The following is a 19,775-nucleotide window of genomic DNA, read 5'->3' as shown; positions in this document are numbered from 1 at the left end:
TAATTTGAGAGATTAATACGTCAGCTAAAATTGACAAAAATCCCCAACTCCTGAGGATTCATGGATTTTCAATGCCAAAATGGACAACTACTGTGTTTTAGTCATCTTTATAAAACAAGTAATGGAGAGGATAGTTATGAGCTAAGCACAGTGGCACTGAAATGCCTCCACAAAAGAACTTACATCAGCCAACTAGGCAGTTCTGTTTCCTCCTGTGGGAACTACCCAGGGCAGAATGGAAGGAGGATGGGACTGCAGTCAAGGCATGACAACAGAATCAGCGAGAGTCTGCGCACTGCTGGTGTGTACCCAAATCACACCATGAGGTGGTGGCTGTCCCCTGCTATCTATACAATTAATCTTGAGCAGACAACTGTTTAGTGACCTAGAGATTGATGAACTACTGCCTACACGCCAGTTTGAGATCCTCAGATGATGCACTAGGCAGAAACCACTGTTTAGTGTAGGAAGCAGCATCACATCAATGAATAATTCACACTGGCAAGCCGTCCACTTTAATGAGAGTGTATGTAGAGTTCAACTGTGAGCAGAGTTAAACATCATGAACTGATACACTTGTTACATCAAAATTAATTAAAAACCCAATCACCCTTATAATTACACATGCTGCCTCTGTGAAATAAAGCTGCATGGCTGGTCTGGATCTGCCCTCCAGCAGACACATACATCGAGGCTCCTGTCAGAGGAAATCTATGCCACACATTCACAGGCTCCTATCTAAAATATAATGGAAATAAGTCTTTACCAAGGTATTAAACCAAACTTGTGCAAACGACTTGCACATGGATCAGTGGGAAGGATGATCCCTTCACCTTACCAGCTGGAGGGAGATGATCCATTGACTCTGCCTTGTGCAGGGTGGAGGATGATGATGCTGGTTTCCCGTGCTCAGGAGAGCTCTCCTCCTCAGCTACAGCAGATGGCACTGTAATTGGCTTAACAACTTGAGTTGGCTTTCCAGGCAGCTGAGCAGGCTTCTTGGCAACCGGGGCCTGTGTCAGAGGTTCATTCTAGCATAACAAAAAGAATTTCACATCAAATGTATAAAATCTATTCCAGAGTTGAGGACAGCATCTCAAGCATCAACAACCATGGTTATCACTGTATCAGCCTTCTGGCAGCACTTCTGAGGGAAGTGTAACATTCCCAACAGCAGATTTTAACTTCTGGAGGTTTATGAGCCATGCCATGCCAGTAGGTTACTTGACCTATGCAAGAGCCAAACCTCCACTATAGAAGGGACAAAAGGAATGTTCAACAAGGCAGTGATTTCAAAAAAAGCAGATGCATGCAGAAAAACAATCAACCAGGAATTGTCTCCGTTAAAAGCTACTCCAGTTGAAAGCACAATCAGCAACCAAATCCAGAGAGATAAAGAAATCAAACCGAAGTCTAAAGGCTGCTGCTGACTGACAAAAAGCAGTACGTGTTAACACGCTGGGAAAGAACAAACATAGGAACTACTGGGATGCAGGATGAAAGAACAGATTTAAGTACTTTAGAACAATGTAAAGGGGTGGCCAGGATCTGAAGTGTTTGCTTTGAAAATAAAATCCACATACAAGCCAGTTATGAAAGAGTCAAACTCTGGACTCAGACTCTGTAGGTACTGACTGTAACAACATCTCATCTCTCTCTCTCTCCTACACGATAATGCAAACTGAAATTACTACCGAGATCCTGTACTCCAGACTTCCAGGAAATGTACTTCATCTCGGTACCCTTATGTGACTAGAAATCCAGTAGCCTCATTTCTGCACACCACAAGAGACAGCATTTTAACTTTTACACACCCCACTAAGTAATACTAACCTCCTCCTCTTCATCATTCTCCTCCATGTTTGCCAGTTTGCTGGCACTTTCCAAAACAGCAGCTATTGTGCTGTCATCATCCATTGCTGCAACACCAGGAAGAGGGGGAAATCCTGAGGAGGAGAGGAATACAGAAGTAGAGTTGCATACGACCTATGTTCTGTCTTCTGTATTTCTTCTTTTCTGTAAAGCTATTTCTATCCAACTATCTCCCATCTAATATATTTCAGAATTCAGCATAAGACTGACGCCAAGGCCACAAAGCCTTGCTAGATAAAGCCTGAGTGGTGGACTTAAGATCAGATCTCTCACAGATATCCAGGCTTAAAGGGACAATGCTCAAGTGATGCAATAACAGAGCATAGCTTTCTAAGTTGAGCAACTGTCAGCCAGCCAGGGAACCTCACAACCTCAAGACTTTGGTTGTAGAGATGCCCCCAGAACCAGCAAGGAAATTAGTCTCTCTCCTCTGTAAAAAAGGACTTGTACAAAAAGTTGCTCGCTTTTTTTTTTCCCCTCTCACTGGTGCCTCACCTTAGTTGGTACACAGTCCAGCAGAAAAACAGTGCTACCCCATAGAGTAATAAACAATATATTGCTGACATCTGGATAACACATTAAGCCTCTGCTGAAAATCTACTGCAATGCAGAGGTTGCAAAGTAAGGCAGAATCACAGTAGTTAAATGTGAAGTATATGAAGAACATTCTTTTTCATTATTTTATTATCCTTTTAAGGACTGGAAGAAGGCTTGATGATGGAAGATAAACTCTCACTTCCATACTACCAGTTCAGTGTCAGCTTCAAACAACAGAAACCCAGAGCCACTATACTATAAAAGTCTGTTAATAAGATTAATCTCATTAATATGTAGCATGCATTCTTGTTGACAGTCTCATTAGAAGTGCCAAGAAGTAATGACTAAACTGCTTCTAAACCTAGAGATGGCTGCTTTGGGGACAGAACAAGTTTAAGGTACACAGGCAGACAGAACACAGAATCCTATGCTACTGCCCCCACATGACATTTGATCCATTACTCAGCAGCATTTCTGTCTCCAAGGAGGTCAAGGCTGGTACTTATCATCCAGATGCAATGAAATACACTGCCTGTGCACTATAATCTCATTTCTAGTTTCAGGGACTGCCTGATGGTTGTTTTCAATGTAAATCATATGGTCTCTAAATGATGGCTGAAAAACATACAGCTAACGTGTAAGGAAATTGAGGAGTTACCCATATTTTCAGAGGTGTAAATATGGAGAACCTCACTCTTACAGAGACTGATATTTACCAAGAAATAGATCATGTTCTAGAACAAGGGATGCTAAACTACTTTTCAGGGACAGCTTCAAAGCAGGGAACCTTCAAAGCAGTACATGACCTGACAGAGGTGGCACTGCCTACTTCACTACTACAGTGCTTGCCCTTGCCATTGCCACATTTGACAGTGACAAAAAAGCCACAAGGTCTGTGTCCCTTTTCTAACTTAAAAAATCTAGGCACCACTTTGCAGTGCTAAGTGTATCTTTTCAGAACACATCAGGCACAAGATAAAAGGAATGATGCTTCCGAGGGAAGAAACAGTTATTATGCAAACCAGAAGTGGAGCATTTATAGATATCCTTGCCCAAACTTTTACAGACACAACACTATACATTCTGAAGAAGATAAAAAGGACACAGGAGTGTCTCAAGAAGCAGGTTCCATTTCTGCCTCTGTCACTGTCCAAGTGTGACCACAGGCATGACTTGCTTTGTCTCTGTAGACTACTTTTACTGGCCATGAGAGCTGAATACTGATCTGACTTGTCAGGTGTTGCAAGACGATGATTAATTAAATATAGATTTCTGAGGCTCCTGCTGGGAATCAACAGAATGGGGGACACCAGGCAAATTTTTTTAGTTTCAAAAATCTCCTTCCAGTAAACTAAGAAGCCAATATATCCCAAGTTTATTCTTTTCTCTAGAAGGGTTGGCCCAGAGGACAGACAGGTAACATTTTCAGCACCTGCTCATAGTTAAGTTGTTTTAACTTTTCAAATAGCATCAGTTTTAAGCTCCAATGCTGTCAAACAGGCAGTCAATAGTCAGGAATATTCACCAGTATGAAAGTTTGGGAGCACATTAACAGGCAGTTTCACAATACCATTAAACAGCAAGGCCAGCCTACTCACTAAGAAAAAGGAGCTGCTGTTCCATAGGATGAGGCAGCAGTATCTGCACACCTCCTTCAGAGCCCAGCAGATATACAGAAGTTGGTATTAGGACATTTCATAATCACACACTTACCAGGAGGAACAGGTAGCTCAGAAAAATTCACTTTTCTCCCTGTTTTATGGGCTCTTATGGCATCCTGGTATTGCTGTAATCAAAGGCACTCAGTGAGACATAAAATGGAGTTGACTATAAATTAGCAATCATCTATATTTGACCAGCATAAATATTGCAGAATACACAGTATTTTGCTACACTATGTGCATTGTCTCTATTTCTTCCTTCCTCCAGATGCTTTAAGCTTCCCTACTGGAGCTCTTTTTCAAACAGATGGATAATAAACAAATTATTTCAGTCTTTAAAAAGTCTTCAGCGAGAAAACTAATTCAACGGCTTTGCTGGATGCAAGCAGGTTATTACACTTTTGTTTTACCTTGGCTATCCTCTCGTGCATCCTGCCTTTTCGATCATCACCACTCGCTTTAGCCTGTGCTGCTGCCGACTTGTACTTCTCAAGCCTTTGCTGCAACGCTTCCAGCATCGTTTTTGGCTGCTGCAGGGAAGCTTGAAGTAAGAAAGACAATAAAATCTGTATGATTCAGATTTCAAAACATATGAGCTGCCTTTTTCCTCCCCTTCCTTACCTTCTGCACAGAGACAAAAACCCCATTGCAAAGTCATATTACAAATACGATGCTTCTAAAGAAGGTTATTAACTTTTACTTCCATTACTGATCCAGAAAAAAAGTACAGATGGAATCAGCAGCAAACAATATTCAGTAACATTATCTAGGTTTACTCAATCCTGCTGTAGTTCAGTGGGACAGGGCAGACCTTAAACTGCCTTCCAGACATGCTATTTTATGCCTTGCTAGAAAAAGCCAAAAATCCTACCTGAAGCTTCTTGAGTCCGAGGTTCAGGTGTTGTAGGATCCTGGGAACTTCCCACTGGAGCTGGTACCTTTTGCTTGGATGCATCTTGTACGTTTCCTAGGTTTTCCAGATCTGCAAAGCAAGGTAAGCAGAAAGTTTCACAGTGTGTTCCTGTGAACAGCAAGTCAACCCATGTTATTCAGAAAACCATGAATTTGATCACATCATCTTCCTGAAAACTTTTTGGCTTCAGAACAATATCTATATGGCTAGGTTAAGTCTAAGGTTCCCATTGTTCAGAGAAAATACTTTATAACAGAAAACCTCAAATGCTGATTTAATTTAGGTTAGTGCTGCTTGAGGGAAAAGATAAAAAAAAAGTAAAACCAGTTCGAGTATTCTAAGAATTCTCTCCCCAAAATATAACTTGGTAGCTTGGCAGATGGAAAGAGCGAACAAGATTTCTAATTGACTAAAATATCCTAGTAACAAAAGATGTGCTGAAAAAGGGAAGCAAGTAATACCATCTATTCAGACACCCAAGTTTCTGGCATTGTATAACACTGGTTATTTAAGAAAACTACAAAAATATCTTCTGCAAAAATCTTGCACTTTTTAAGGCAAGATTATATCATGAGTGAAGTTTCTCTCTAAAGCCATTTGGTGATCAGTTTAGAAATTAAGGAGTCATAAGTCTCATGATTTATTAAAATAAAATAATCTGTGGTTTAGTTTCTTATAATAAAACACTGAAGTAAATGGTTTAAAACACTGAATTACATAAACAAAATATTAATTATCAGTGGTGACACTGGATCTATCAAAAAAAACCTCTCACAAGGATCAAAGTATCTTTAACATTGGTAACTTGCTTTAAGATTTAGACTTTACTGCACTGCAACCTGTTTGTTAATCTCTTAAACTGAACATTACGAACTACAGAAACATGTAACACCATCAAATATTGCAGTAAACTTTAAGAAAGTGCTATTACCCTTCCTTCCCTCCCTCCTCAAATACTGGCTGCTATTATCTAAAGTTGTAAAAATAGGAATATTAGACATCAATACCTACTTGAACTTGTAACTCAGAGAGGGTAACTTCAATATAAATGATGATACCTCATTTTTCTGCATTGGTCTTGATTGGAATTTGAATATGCAGTAAGCCTCAGACCTAAGTGGTCTTCAATTCTTCTTATAGTTTTGCAATCAAATGCAGAATCATTCCATTACAGCACAGAAAGACTTCTAGAAGGGTTTGTGCAAGATGAGTCTTACCCTGAGGAGATGGAGGCATATTCTGGAGGTCTATCGGCTGCCCACTGTCCAAAGCTTCCAAGACCACATTAAATTTCTAATGCAGAAAAAAACCCAAACAAAACAAACCAGAAGATTTATGCAAGTACATCCAAGACTTTGCAGCTGCCACAATGAATATTGGACACTCAATGCATGTGGGTACAGCACGGGGTATGTTCAGTGTTCAGGATTTCTTGTGTGCATACCTTCCCTGCCTTCATGTATTCCTTTGCTTTCTCCAGGTCTCCTTGCTGCTTGGCTTTTAGAGCTGCTAATTTATACTCTTTCTGCCTCATAAGTAGTATTGCTCGTGTGCTGCTGTTCTGAAGATCTGTGAGAAGGAATCAATGCCAAGACTTACACAGAGCATACAAGATGGGCATCCCTTGCTTTGTCCATCTATCCAATATCTCAAAACTCTTTAAAACTTGGAATTCCACATCACAATACTGAAGGAGAAGCCGAGGCACAGAAAAAGTGAAACATACTGATACAGTGGATATAAGAGCTCTATAAAAATAACTGATTCCACCGCCAAAACTTCAGCATCCCACTGACAACTCTACCTGAAACATTCAGCAGAGAAGTTCCAACATAAGCAGTGTTTTGCAATACAATACAAATATCAAGAAAGATATAGCACTAAAATAGTGTTGCAACTGCTTATCCTCTCAGCTCATGGTACCTGTTTCCATGGTAGGACTAGAAGCAGCATGACCCTGTAGAGACTCTGATTCCAGATGCTGCACTGGCTCGTGAGAGGTCTTCTGCTCATCATCTGCAGCAGACTCGGCTTTATTCTCTGGTAGGACACTGACTGTATCTCCTGAATTCTCTAGCTCCACTCCTGTGGCTTCAGATAAGGGAGAAGAACTTTTTCCTGTTGCAACAGGCGGTGGCATTTCTTCCTCATTGATTTTTTTGCCTTTCTTCACTGCAGCCAGCATGGTTTCCAGTGTCTGGCAGAGATGGAACAGCAAAGTCAATAGGCATTTTCATCAAACATACTACTGGCATAAAATCATTAACACACAAATTCATTCCCTTATACATGATGAGATCTATTACACACACTACTACAGACTGCTGCCCTTTAGCTTCCTACTTTTCTGCAAGGCCAGCTTTGGTGCTAGTGAAAGGAATCCAATTATCAGAGCAACACAATGCAAAGGACTTGCTACTCAAACTACATAACTGCAAGTACTTCAACACCTAGAATTACTAGATAGCTGATGTGGTTCACTCAGCTTTGTCACAGAAAGTCACCAAGGAAGACATTTATGCCAACTGTACACAGATTTCATGTCTTTAAAACAAAATACCCTAGTCTGAAATGTCACTGACTATGTGGATTCAGGGAAGGAAGGAGTCTGCATACCTATTTTATGCAATGAAAAAAGCCATTAAGTACTAATGAAATGGAGCTTCAGCTAGTGACCTATGGCAAGAAGCTCTCACTGTCTGTAACATGGGTTAACTGCTCTTTTTTTTTCAAAATGCTTCATCCACCACAAATATTACCTTCCTCAGTATTTTTTTTTTTAATTTAAGGTTCAGACAGAAGACCACCATGCACTTTTAAGCCAAAACAAAAGTTTTACTTCTTTCACAGAAACTAAAATGGGGGCACAGAAAGACAACAAAAATCTCATCAGTATCAGAATCACTGCTATTTTTGGTCAGCCATGACACTGTTTGACCTATTAAGCAACAGTAACAGAGATACTTTGGACTGACTGAATGTGAGATTGGGGTTCAGACCAGTACAGCAACCCACACATAGCTCTCTCTTCTCCATGTGTGGGATGACAGAGCCACTGAAAATGGAATTAAAACACTGGAGATTAAAGTTCACAGTTCCAAGAACTAAGTACAAGAGATAACTGTACACCATTTGTTGGCATGTTGTTTTGCTAATTAAGGAACTGTGAGCTGTGAAGTGAGATCTACTCTATTATCCTTAGTTACACTGCTTAGGCACAGGGAAACTTCCTACCTTGAAAAACAAAGGAAGTAGCAAACAGCACGCTAAACTTTGTTATTGGATGAAATAAGCTGGTTTGCCTATCCCTCATGCTCTCTGGAAGGTCAGGTGGTTTCATGTACATTCCTTTCAGAGCTAGTAGGCAGTGGATACACAGACATCTCCTTTTTTGTGCACTTCCTCCCTTGGGTTTGGCCTCAGTTGTTCCCTTTGTACCCTAAGACACCTGGTAGATACTGAGACATTACATTCTTCCCTCAGTGGACAGTGCTGAGCTGTCTTGTTTGCTCAACAAGACAGAGCTGGCTGCTGTTTGAGGTGATGCAGGAGACCAGATGAAAGTAAACAGGAAAATAAAGGCACTCTGTACAGCAGTAATCACAAGCACTGCCAACTAACTACAAGCACGCCACCTGGCTGAAAAGATGCAAAGCTGAAGAAACCACTCCTTGCTGCAATTTTTAATTGCTTTAATGAAAAATCCTGTTCTATTCATTTTCAAGCACAGCCAACACACTCAGGGAAAGATATCACCTTCCTTTGTCTCACAGAACTGAGTGGAAGGTTAGTATCTAAGGGAAGGCATCAGTGATGGACTGGAAGGTGTATGTGCTAGGAAAGCTCCTAAACTTTGCTTCAAGGTAACACTGAACAATCATCACCGTTTAAATTCAGATCTAGATGAAGTGGGTTTAACATCAGCATTTACCACAAACCCTGCCACCAGCTATCACTAGCCACACTGAACAGAAACAAAGCTGATGCACAAAAGGCATTTGAAATACACACTTATCTGTGTATTTGCTACATCAGATCAGTAGTAAATAATAAGAAATGTTTTTAAAGTAACTCAAGGAACCATATTAGAATTTCTCTCCCCTTTCGACAAATTCACACATCTGGAAAAACTCTGAACTATACTTTAGAGAACTGCCTTTGCCTCCCCCTCATTCGCACACCTGACGAACCCAACTTACCTTAAGGCCTCTTTCGTATCGGCGTATTTTGGCACTCTCACCTGACTCCTTTGCGTTAGAAATTGCTGTCCTATAGCTAGCAATTCTCTTCTCTATTGTCTGTTGCAGCTCACTGGTAACAGCAGGAAGTGAGGTGGTCTCAGAAAAAATAATAAAACAAATCAAGAAAACTTACTTCATCCAACTATATGAGTTTTCCCACAGCACTGAAAAACAAACACTCCTCTTCTACACATGCTCCCGTTAAATCAAGAGCGCAAGGACGAAACGGTCTGTAAAACAGAGGAGGACTTGTACTACACTAACGGTCCCTGGATCCACCTCTGGGCTTTCTCTCAAAGGCGTAATAGAGAAGAATGGGTGGAGACATTTAGAAAACTCACAGTCACACGGTAATTGGAGCCATGTGGTTAGGGAGTAGGTGAAGAGAACAGTGAAGTCTCTCAAACACCACACAACAGAGGGTGTGAAGAGGTATTTTGGGACAAAAACTTGACTTTTTCTTTTCTTATTTTTAAAACATGCTAGTTTACTCCCTTCCAGGCTTCTTCAACTTGGTTTTACTACAAGAGATATTTTTCCTCCTACAGCCTGGAATTAGTTCGGTGACAAAAGCAGCCTAAGCAAAGTTATGAGCAGCTACTTACAAACACTCCACAGCTACAGAGACCTTTCAGATGGCTACTGATGTAATTACTACCATTATCTCTATAGAAACGCTCTCAGAACCATTTATTAATGGACCCAATGCACAAGGGCCCTGGAATCTGTAGCACACAACAGAAACACAGCAGTAACTGAATAAAGGATTTAACTGCATGAGAATTGACAAATTAAGCTGAGAGCTAACGCTACTGAGAAATATTCCACAAAGATGTCAAAGATGCTGAGTTATAACAAGCCTCACAATTTCATCGCACTGCTCAATACTCTGAGGGGGAATATACAAACTCTGGAGGCCTGAGCTGCAGACTGCATGCTCCTATGTATAATGAGGGACAAAACATGTTTGATTCCAACTGTTTACCTCCTCAATTGTATGCTAACATTAAAAATCATCCTCTGAACAAAACAAAAAATTCACCTATATCAATACAGCATTGGTTTCCACAGAGAAAATAGCAACAGTATAGTTTTTCCTTCCTTGGAGGACAAGAAAGCCTGTCTAGATCGTTGCTTGTCACCCTCATATAAGCTGCATGACAACAGTGATTCAGCAAAACTGTCAGGAACATGAAGCTCTTTCCTACCTGTGGCTGCAGTTCAGGTTGCTCATTTTCTGGTTCAGATGTGGATGGCTCCATTGCTATCGTTTCATCCTCACAGCTTCCTGTCTCACCTTCCACCCCCAGAACTTCTTGCAATTCTGCCTAAAGTAAAAGTAAAGCCAACAAAAAGCTTTTCTTTAAAATTTTCTATTTCCTCAAAAGACAAAATAAAATCAAGTCTCAAACTCCAAAACTTCTGGATGGACCTTGAACCCAAATAGAGAGTCTGAACATCTTCTATTCGGTCTTTTTTTTTTTAAATGAAACTGGTTCCACTTGTCTTCACAACAACAGGAAGCCAGAGACCACTCAAAAGCCACACTGCAGCTCCCAGGATCACACAAAAGTTTGTGGTTAAATACCTGAAGCCGGAGTTCAGAGAATTACTTTTACAAAGACCATTCAAATGCAAATTTGAAATTTAAAAAAAAGCATCTATAAACAACGGCAGCCAAAAACACTGCTTAGCATTTCTTCCCTAAACCCTAGATCACTCACTGAAATGACAAAGAATTTCTTGGGAGATATTCTCTCAGGTCAAGCACTACTTGAAGCAGCAGGAAAATGCTGACAGACATTACTTTGAGGAGAAAGTCCCTGGCTGTATTTCACCAGCTGCCATGGAATGGGATTCCTGCTGTTCCCCCCACTTCTCTAAGAACCTCACACATACATATGTTAGCTAGGAAACACTCCGGTGTGCAGGGGGTTGGATCCTGCAAAGCCTTATATAATGGAACATTTTTTCAATGTTTTACCTTCCCATCTCAAAGTTAACAGACATTTTTGCTAAATGCAGTTCTATTTAAAAAAAAACTCAAATAAACAAAGATTTACTAAAAGATTTTGCTAAAAAAGTTATGCATACCAACAGGTCTGTATCTTTCTCCAAGTCTTCATCATCTGCTTCTTCTTCCTCATCTTCATTTAGGTCCTTCATACACTCTGCAGCCATCTTTTCAATATGATCCATGGGCAGAGGAGCTGTAAAAAGAATCGAGGAGAGCCATAAACCGTAAGTAACAGTTATGCAGCACTGGATATAAATTATAAAGGAGTTGTTACCAGCTGAAAGAGAGTAGTGACTTTTCCTGCTTCCCCTTCATCAGATAGTGTCATAGGTAAAGGAGAGTATATTCATGGATAAAGGGCAAAGTCTGGGGAAGTGAACATCCAGGAAAAACGCAATACTAGTGTTTCTGAGAGTGACTGTCAAGGCAGGCAATAAGACAAGGACTGCATCCAATAACCTAGTTGAGAAATTAGATCTCAGAGAGAAATAACGTATGTTTACTAATACAAGGAACTGAATGGAAAAACCATAAGCACCACGATAGACTAGCAGGTATGGTGGGACACAACAGCGTTCAGAGAACACGGAAACAAAAGAGAAAGATACTGTAGTAGGTTTGCACAGTAATGACATTTAAGACTGTGTAAGAACAACAAGTAGGACTGGATGAAGCAACTGCTTCAAGAAAAAAAATACTAGAATCATCTCAAGCTCCTAGACTGATTTAAGATACAGATAAGTACTTCTATGATATTATTTACACAAATAACTAGTAACAGGAACTTCGTTGTTATGGAAGACTCCAATTTTCCAAGGAAAAATTGGAGAACACTACTATTCTCAGATATTACATCAAAACTGTATCCCTCACTCAAGATAAAAATCAATGGTGGTACAAGAGAAAATGAACATAAACTGTTGATAAGTAAATCTGATTACAAATTTCTATCCATGAAAAGGAATTACTGAAGCCTCTGTCCCCAGTATGAATAAACATCTGAACTAGTTTTAGGCTGATGCTAGGTAGTTATAAAAGGTATTTATGACCTGATTGTCCACATTAACAAAGACTGGACTCAGCATCCTTGTCAGGTCTTTCTGTTCTGCATCCTTTGTCTCATGTCAGTTTACCCTAACAAAATGTAATTTGCTCCTGGTGTAGCTCCTGATTGACAGAATCAATTCTGACTCCATATGGAACAGAAGTGGTCTACATCCATACATCCCTAAGTGCTATTTCTTTTTCCCAGTTCCATCCCTCTTCTTCTCTCCCTCACGTTGAACTAATTTGAGTTAAAAGTACTCTAGTCCCCAAAGATCTGCATGTATGGATATAACCGAGTTAGCCCAACAATTAACTTCATGAGATGCAAATACCTGCATTAAACATCCAGCACATCGGCCACTAAAACTTCTGTTCACATTTTCTTTCAAAGCCAAAAATATGTTGTTGTTGTGTGTATTACAACAACACATACAGCCATAAATCAGAACAAAGTTCAAGGCAATTACCATAGATAGTGCTGAGCTCAAAGAGTTCCCAATCAAACCACAACTAAATCACTGGAGTTTTGTATAGGGTCTATGTCACACTTGAGACTCCAACAGTTGATCCATTTTTCAATCTACAGTCTTAAGCACAAGAATGCCTGTCTCCACGTCATGTTAAACTAGGTACATATTTATCCTTTGAATCTGATGGTGCATATTAACATCAATTTTAGAGACATACTGAACAACACAAGCCTTAAGCCAAACTACTGGCTGTTAGCATAAGCAAGGAGGCATAGCAAGCTATCTGTATGTTTGAAGACAGCTAGAAAGGAAGACAAGAAAATCTTTCTACCCTGCGAAACTACTTGTTTTATACATCAAACACCACTGCAGTCACACGGCATACAAAAATAGAATGCTTCAAATCAAGGCATCATACTTGTCCTGAGCTCAAAAGCAGCAGCAAAACACTGGCACAGAGAACTGCTATAGAAGACCAGAAAAAGCTCTGTTTTCTTCTGCCTCTCTAACTACACTTCTAGATTTTCTGCATTGTTGTCTCATGCTCATGAGATTTCCCCTTTTCCAAATCTTTCCTGGCTACTTTGTCTTGCAATTTCTCTTCAAGATTCTGGTCTTCACCATGAAAACTCTATTTGTCTCCTCCTTTCTGAGTCCTTATTTCTATTTCATGCTGTGCCAAGCACATCTTCCTTAACGATGAACTGCCTCCATGCACTCTCAAAGGTGAAGTTATTTGCACACAAATCCCAGCTGTCCACATAAATGCCTCTGATACTTCCCTATGAAGACACATGACTGTGACTCATCAGTGTCAGTAAATGTTGAATGAAATAAAGATCTTCAGGATAGAGCTTTATAGTCAATTTAAATGGACCCCATCCATCCCCTGCATTTCTGAATCAGCTGACAATTCACCCAAATACAAAGCTGTTTCTGTTCAAGTAGTCTAATTTACCATATCAGTGCTTCACCACCTGTATCAAACAGGTTGTTCATATATTTGATACTTCGCAAAACTCTGCAACTAGAATAGTAGGGCATATCCAAAGGCTGTACTTCAAGGGTCAGAGTGTTCCTTACAGGAAGCTCCACTAGAGGCAAAAAAGCCAACCGAGCCTCCTTGGATGGTCGGTTCAGCTCTAATCCAGTATGGCAAGTTGAGGTTAAAATTCAAACATTCAGGTAGGCTGACCGACTGCATTTACCAGCCACAGATAGCAGACCTCTCTGTACTTACAATGTCTCAACAGTACAGCTTTTGCTGTCTGCATCTTCAAGCTGGAAGAGAGATCACTTCCCCCCGCCCCCCCATCAGAGCTCCAGAATTTATATCCAGGAGTCAATTATTGCACCTTGTACTCAGTCAAGAACCAAGCACTAGTACGTGTTGTACTGGGTCCCTTTTTTCTGTCCTTCTCTAGATAGAATCTGTTTCTCCCCTGTCTTTACTGTACCCTCTTCCTTTCCAGGTGCTGGCCTCCATCCTGACCCCAACCTGTACCACACCCCCACCACTACACTGTACCAGGTCTCATGAGTCCCCAGTGCCAGATGTCCAGCTGTTCATCTTTCACAAGCTTCTAATCTATATACACCCAATTCTACCAGAAAAACAGAATAGCTGTAAAATATTTTGGAAAATAGTTTAATGAGCCATAACATGTAACTTTAGAAGGCATAGTAAATGTTAATTTTGCACTGACTGAAGTTTAGTTTCCCTCTTATGAATAAAGAAATTGAAAAAACACATTAAGTGACATGATCAGGGCGAGAAGTCAGCACTTGAAAAAGCTGACAACAATTCCAGAGCTCCTGGCACACAGACTCATCCTCAGAACACTATCCTGCATGTTTTAACCATGAGTAACCTATGTCCAATGGCAGAAGTTCTGCTGTTGTGCTTATCAGCACAATTATGCTTATTAGCTTTAAGGGCTTACTACAAGCTTGAAATCCAGAGAGCGGAAATGATTTATAATTCAGTTTTAGATACAAACACCTCCTCTGCCTCTCATCAATTACAGTGTTTAGACAGTCACTTTTTCTAAATATTTTAACATTCCGCATTTCCCTGCTGCTCTGCATGATGTCCCTTCAAATATTACAGGCAAATTACTGCAGAGCTGCAAATAAGGCCGCAGTCACATAAACCCTTTTTTCCAGCATCTGCTCCCACACCTGTAGCAAGGGTAGGTTCCATTCTCCTTGTTCCACACCTCAACCACCTGCTGCCACCCCTCCCTTGCAGCCACAGCAACACTGAAACAGGCAAGTAGCAAACCAGATCACGGAACTGCTTCAGCTGAAAACCTAGCCCAACCAAAGTTTATTTTTAGAGATCAGTTTCCTGAACCAGCTCACCCTGCAGCTCCCTAAGTATGTATACCAGCTTGGAGGTAGAGTGTGCTCACTAGAGGCTCCCCCTCTTACCATCAGCCTTGATTTATACTAGATTACAGCCATCCTGTAAAGCGCTGTGTGCAAACACTATCAGACAAAATTAATCGATACTTAAAATATTAAAACCAGTAACAATCCATCCCAAGAGACACCTGAACCTCCTGCATAACACAAGCTACAGGATTCACACAGTTATTCCATCAGTTCCAAGATTCCCCTCTTAAAAGAATATTCAATTTTGATTACAGGCTCCAAGTAACAAAAAATATAATACTCATTTAGTAAATGCAGTCTTTAACCAAAAACAGACAACCAAACAACCCACCCTCCAAGAAACACAGTTTCCATTTTGAATTCATCTAATACCTACTACACGTTTTTATGACTTTGTATGCTAAACAAGCATGTCTTAATTTAGTCATTGGCTAGCCATCATATATCTTTTCCCTATGTCTACAAGAGCATAGACGAAAAGCCCTCTTACCCTTTTTGTGGAGTAGCAACTTAAACGTTTCAAAGTAAAGGAAAGAGTAGTTGCAATTTCAGATTCTATCAGTGATGAAAAAACATTTTAGATACACCTGATTTGTAAATAGGTATCTCTAATAAATTATTCAGGTTGTCAATAAATAAAATCCAGGTATTTTAACTTACTTTTCCCTTTTGGTTTCAATTTCCCTTCTTTCACCTTTCCTCCTGTGATAGCAGCAAGCTCTGCTTCTAGGTCCCCATCATCCCCACACTCCTCAGCACTCAGCAGCATCTCTTCAGGATTGAAATCTACAAACAGCCCCAGCTGAAGCCAAGGGAAAATTAAAAAAAAATAAAAATACTGCAGTTAGAACAGAGATGAGACTCAAAAAAATCCCACTGCATGGATTATTTGAATATTTTCATGCATTCTGGATTCTGTTCAATTTTTTTAAAGCCCACTATCATACCACTTCTATTACCAAAACAATGCATACCAGGCACCCGTAGTTGACACAAGGTACATAATTCTTAGTAAGACACAAATACTCCCTCTAAAATGCTACTCAGTCAACGATTTTTTAAAATCAAGCCTATCTAATAGTCTGACATAAGAAGGTAAAAACAAACCGATGTCTGTTATACTGAGCCTCATGAAGCAGGTATCATCAGGGAAGTTCGGGGTAGCTCCTGTAACAGCTAGGCTAAAAAATATTCAATCATCATTTACACAATACAGGTCTGACATGTGTACACAGCAGAGATTTCACTCTTATCTTTTGGAAGAAGCTATACTTACATATACAGAACTGTTCTGTACTTCTCGTTACCCCAGTTTTGTAAACCATAAACACACGGAAAGCGCATGCACACACACACAGAAACACTGCCATTACAAAGCCAGCAATGTCTACACTGCACTGGAGAAAACAATCAACTGTCTGGAACAAATCATCAGCTAAGTGACAGCATCTCAGGTAATATTAATAACAGTAATCAGAATTTGATAAAGTAGTGGGGGTTAGCACTCAACTGCTGTAAAACATGCTAAAGGACATTACATATCAGAGAACTCCCTGAGGTGCAGTCTAAGAGGTATTCTAGGATGCCATTTTATCACAATTCTTATATTGCTGGTTAAGATACTAACTGATCCAGAAATAACAACATTTTTATTCAAAGTACACTAAGCTTTTTTATAAACATGAATTAACTGAATTAAATTCATCCTATGAGGTAGGTGGAGTAGCTTTACTCAGAGTCTTTCAAAGCATAAGTCTCCGTTGATTTGTCTTCACATGGCCAAGTGGGCAGCAGTTCAGCTTCTCTCAAGCAAAGGAATAAAAATCAATTGTCATTATTACAAGGGTTAACAGTCTCCTCCTGCTTCCAAGCATCTGAAGTGCTGCCAGAAGCTGAAGCTGCCTGTCAGTTTATAAACTAGGTGAATAAGTAATTACAATTTTTTTTTTTTAACCCTGCAGGACTTGAGGTGCTGGTGGCTACTGCCTTGAGATATTTTGTGTCCCTCTGAACCCTTTTATAATCCCAAAGGATAATGCGAAACATAGCTGAGAAACACCAATTCAAAGGACCAGGAACAGTATATTCAAAATCAGCAGCTATTTGTTTACTAGCCCTGATCCTGCCCTTGACATTCTGCAAGGCACTGGGCAGGTCAGTTAGCCCCCCTCTGCCTTATCCATCTCCATTCTGTAAGACAAAACTAATACATTTGCAGTCTGGCATAGAATGGAAAGAAGGTCAGGACAAGATTTAATGAGAAAGTTTTATAATGGTGATCTAAAGATCCAGGTTCTGTGGAACATACATACACCATTTATCAATGTGCAGAATGGACCAGGAGCACATGTGATCTGTTCACTACTATACTGGAAGTGCAGACAGTGAAGCAAGTGTAGTCATGAATGAAGTCAAGAACAGAATCCAGTAGTTCCAGCTCTGACTCTCAATCTGTTCAGTAAGGCCCATTTCCAATGAAATTAGTAGTATTAAAGAAATGTTTAATGAAAGAGGAAAAGAAAGTTATAAAAAACTTGCGGTTGATGGCACAACACAGCACAAAAGCAGTTTAAACAGTTAATTTGCAAGTGAACAAGCCATCAGTGTATTTGCTTCAAGAAACAATCCTCTATGCTGCAAGACAGGCTGAATAATCAACTGTATTGAATCAGAAATCAGTAAAATATCCTACTCAGATCCTTTATTTACTTTTATCTTTTTAGAGTCTGGTTTCTTCTTTTGAAAAAGAGAAAGATATTTCCTTCTTTTTATCTTCTTCCTTGTTCAAGTGAAATAAACTATATACTACCTCTCCAACTAAGAAATGCAAACTTTTCTATTAAAGCAAGTGACACTACAGATCTCCAACTAAACAATTCTCCTTCCAGTATGAGAATGCTAGTTCCCAAGGCATCTTAGCCATTTTCTCTAGTCTAACATCCTATTCCACTCTATTTTCGTATTTCCCTATATTCTTACCAGTTATTCCTCTTCTATACGTTACTTACCTCTGTTCTACCTTCCAAAGTTTCTAAAATTCCGTTCTGATTGTAACATGTTCTTTACCTCTAACTGTACTCTGGTTTTCTTCCACTATTCTACCCAGAATTTGGCCTTGGCTGTATTTCTAATTTTGACACTGTTGCCTCACTTCCTGCACCTGTCAACCATGACTAAATGGTATTTTGCTCCTCAAGGTTTCTGAAACTACATCCAAAGGTAAAAAGCGTATGAAAAAAACCCCAACACATGGACACATCTAAGCTCACTTTTAGCTACAGGAGAGGGTCACAGGCTTATCAGTCTATCTGCAAAAAATGACCATACACAGGGAAATTGTAACTGTCTCTGGTGTTGCAGCATAATGTTCTCCAATATGCGCCCCCGAATTTGTTATTTGATATTCTAGTCTTATTTCAGTTTTCTTAGAGGCAACCTCCATGTAGTTTTTGAAGTTATTATTAAATCTCAATATAGCTGGGGTAGGAAACTACTATGAGCATGAGTCACGAAGCCTCATGCACAGATTACAGCATTACATCATTGTGGCTTCCCTGAAAGACCCCCACTGCTGCATATCAGATATTTACTTTAAGAAGAATGTGCTAAAGGAGAAAGCAGAAAAACTGGCACCACATGATTTAAATTTTTTCATGGTCCTGCAGTATCTTATTAACGCCCGTGAGATTCTAGCTGGAAAACAGCAGCACCAGGTCTGAACAAGACTACCCTGAAGAGCAGTAGGAGGTTTCCCTACCTGCTTTGCAACCACATCTCCCTGGCCCTTTGCCTTCCTTACCTGCTTTGCAACTGCAGCTCCCTGGCCCTTTGCCTGAGGGCTTTTTTTAGGTCTTCTGCCAAGCATGCTGGTTCATGAATTTCAGAGGATCGTGTCTCTAAGGGACTGAGCGCACATGAAATGAAATGTCAGTATCCTCGCCTACCTCAACGCACTGCAAACTGGACGAAGGCAGGCGGCCCAGAGCAGCAGCCCGGAGCAGGCTCCGCACAAACCCGCAGCTGCTACCGGCACCCCCGAACACTGGCCAAGGCCAGGAGCGGGCCGTGGGGGCGCACACCGCCCACCACGCTCCCCAGGGCCCGGGCGCCGCCTCCCCCACAGCCGCCGGGAGCCCGGCCCGGCCCGGCCGCACCGCGCCCTCCTCCGCCTGAGGGGACTCACAGCCGGCGCTCCCCGCCCCCCCAGCGCGGCCCGGGCGGACAGGCACGACCGCTCGCAGGGCAGCGGGACCCCCCTCCCCGCCGGACCCAGCGCCGCGTGAGGGCGGGGCAGCCCCGGCCCGCCCCGTACCCCTGCGGAGCCCTCCCCGCCCCGGCGCAGGGAGGAGCCGGCGGAGGCGATAGGCTGAGCGCCGTGTAAATAACCGCCGCCGCCCGCCGGGGGGCCGCGAGCCGTACCGCGGCGGGCCGGCCCGCGGCGGGCAGCGCCCGGCTCACCTCGGCCTCCCGCCGCCCAAGCGAAGGCGCTCGGCGAAGCTGCGCCCGCCCGAACCGGGGACGCCTCGGCCGCCGCTCCAGGGCACGAGTGCGCCTGCGCGGAGGGGAGCGGGGCGGGGCCAGCCGGGCGCGGGCGGGGCGGGGCCCCGGGCGCGGGCGGGA

At 41.4% G+C, this 19,775-nt stretch overlaps 1 protein-coding gene across 4 annotated transcripts in view; it reads right to left on the bottom strand.

Annotated features, from left to right (window-relative positions):
• Positions 1 to 19,689, bottom strand: part of CC2D1B (coiled-coil and C2 domain containing 1B) — a 34,931-nt gene extending 15,242 nt beyond the window's left edge. For 2 of the 4 annotated variants that reach the window (XM_074906209.1, XM_074906212.1), the window contains exons 1-14: positions 19,614 to 19,689; positions 18,955 to 19,059; positions 15,816 to 15,957; positions 11,319 to 11,434; positions 10,433 to 10,552; positions 9,183 to 9,320; positions 6,907 to 7,180; positions 6,428 to 6,552; positions 6,201 to 6,276; positions 4,942 to 5,052; positions 4,481 to 4,611; positions 4,123 to 4,195; positions 1,834 to 1,946; positions 839 to 1,031 (exon numbers count right to left, since the gene is read on the bottom strand). In XM_074906209.1, coding sequence (XP_074762310.1) covers positions 839 to 1,031; positions 1,834 to 1,946; positions 4,123 to 4,195; positions 4,481 to 4,611; positions 4,942 to 5,052; positions 6,201 to 6,276; positions 6,428 to 6,552; positions 6,907 to 7,180; positions 9,183 to 9,320; positions 10,433 to 10,552; positions 11,319 to 11,434; positions 15,816 to 15,957; positions 18,955 to 19,020 — 1,678 coding nt within the window. In that variant the 5' untranslated portion in view covers positions 19,021 to 19,059; positions 19,614 to 19,689. Of the gene's footprint in view, positions 1 to 838; positions 1,032 to 1,833; positions 1,947 to 4,122; positions 4,196 to 4,480; positions 4,612 to 4,941; positions 5,053 to 6,200; positions 6,277 to 6,427; positions 6,553 to 6,906; positions 7,181 to 9,182; positions 9,321 to 10,432; positions 10,553 to 11,318; positions 11,435 to 15,815; positions 15,958 to 18,954; positions 19,354 to 19,613 lie in introns of those variants that run through there. The other 2 variants (XM_074906211.1, XM_074906213.1) reach the window with 2 other exon arrangements.
• Positions 19,690 to 19,775: the final 86 nt, after the last annotated feature.

The sequence above is a fragment of the Athene noctua genome, chromosome 5 (assembly GCF_965140245.1).
Source record: "Athene noctua chromosome 5, bAthNoc1.hap1.1, whole genome shotgun sequence".
In the NCBI taxonomy this organism is placed as follows: domain Eukaryota; kingdom Metazoa; phylum Chordata; class Aves; order Strigiformes; family Strigidae; genus Athene; species Athene noctua.
The sequence above is the reverse complement of the archived record's forward strand: the minus strand, read 5'-3'. Positions and strand labels throughout refer to the sequence as shown.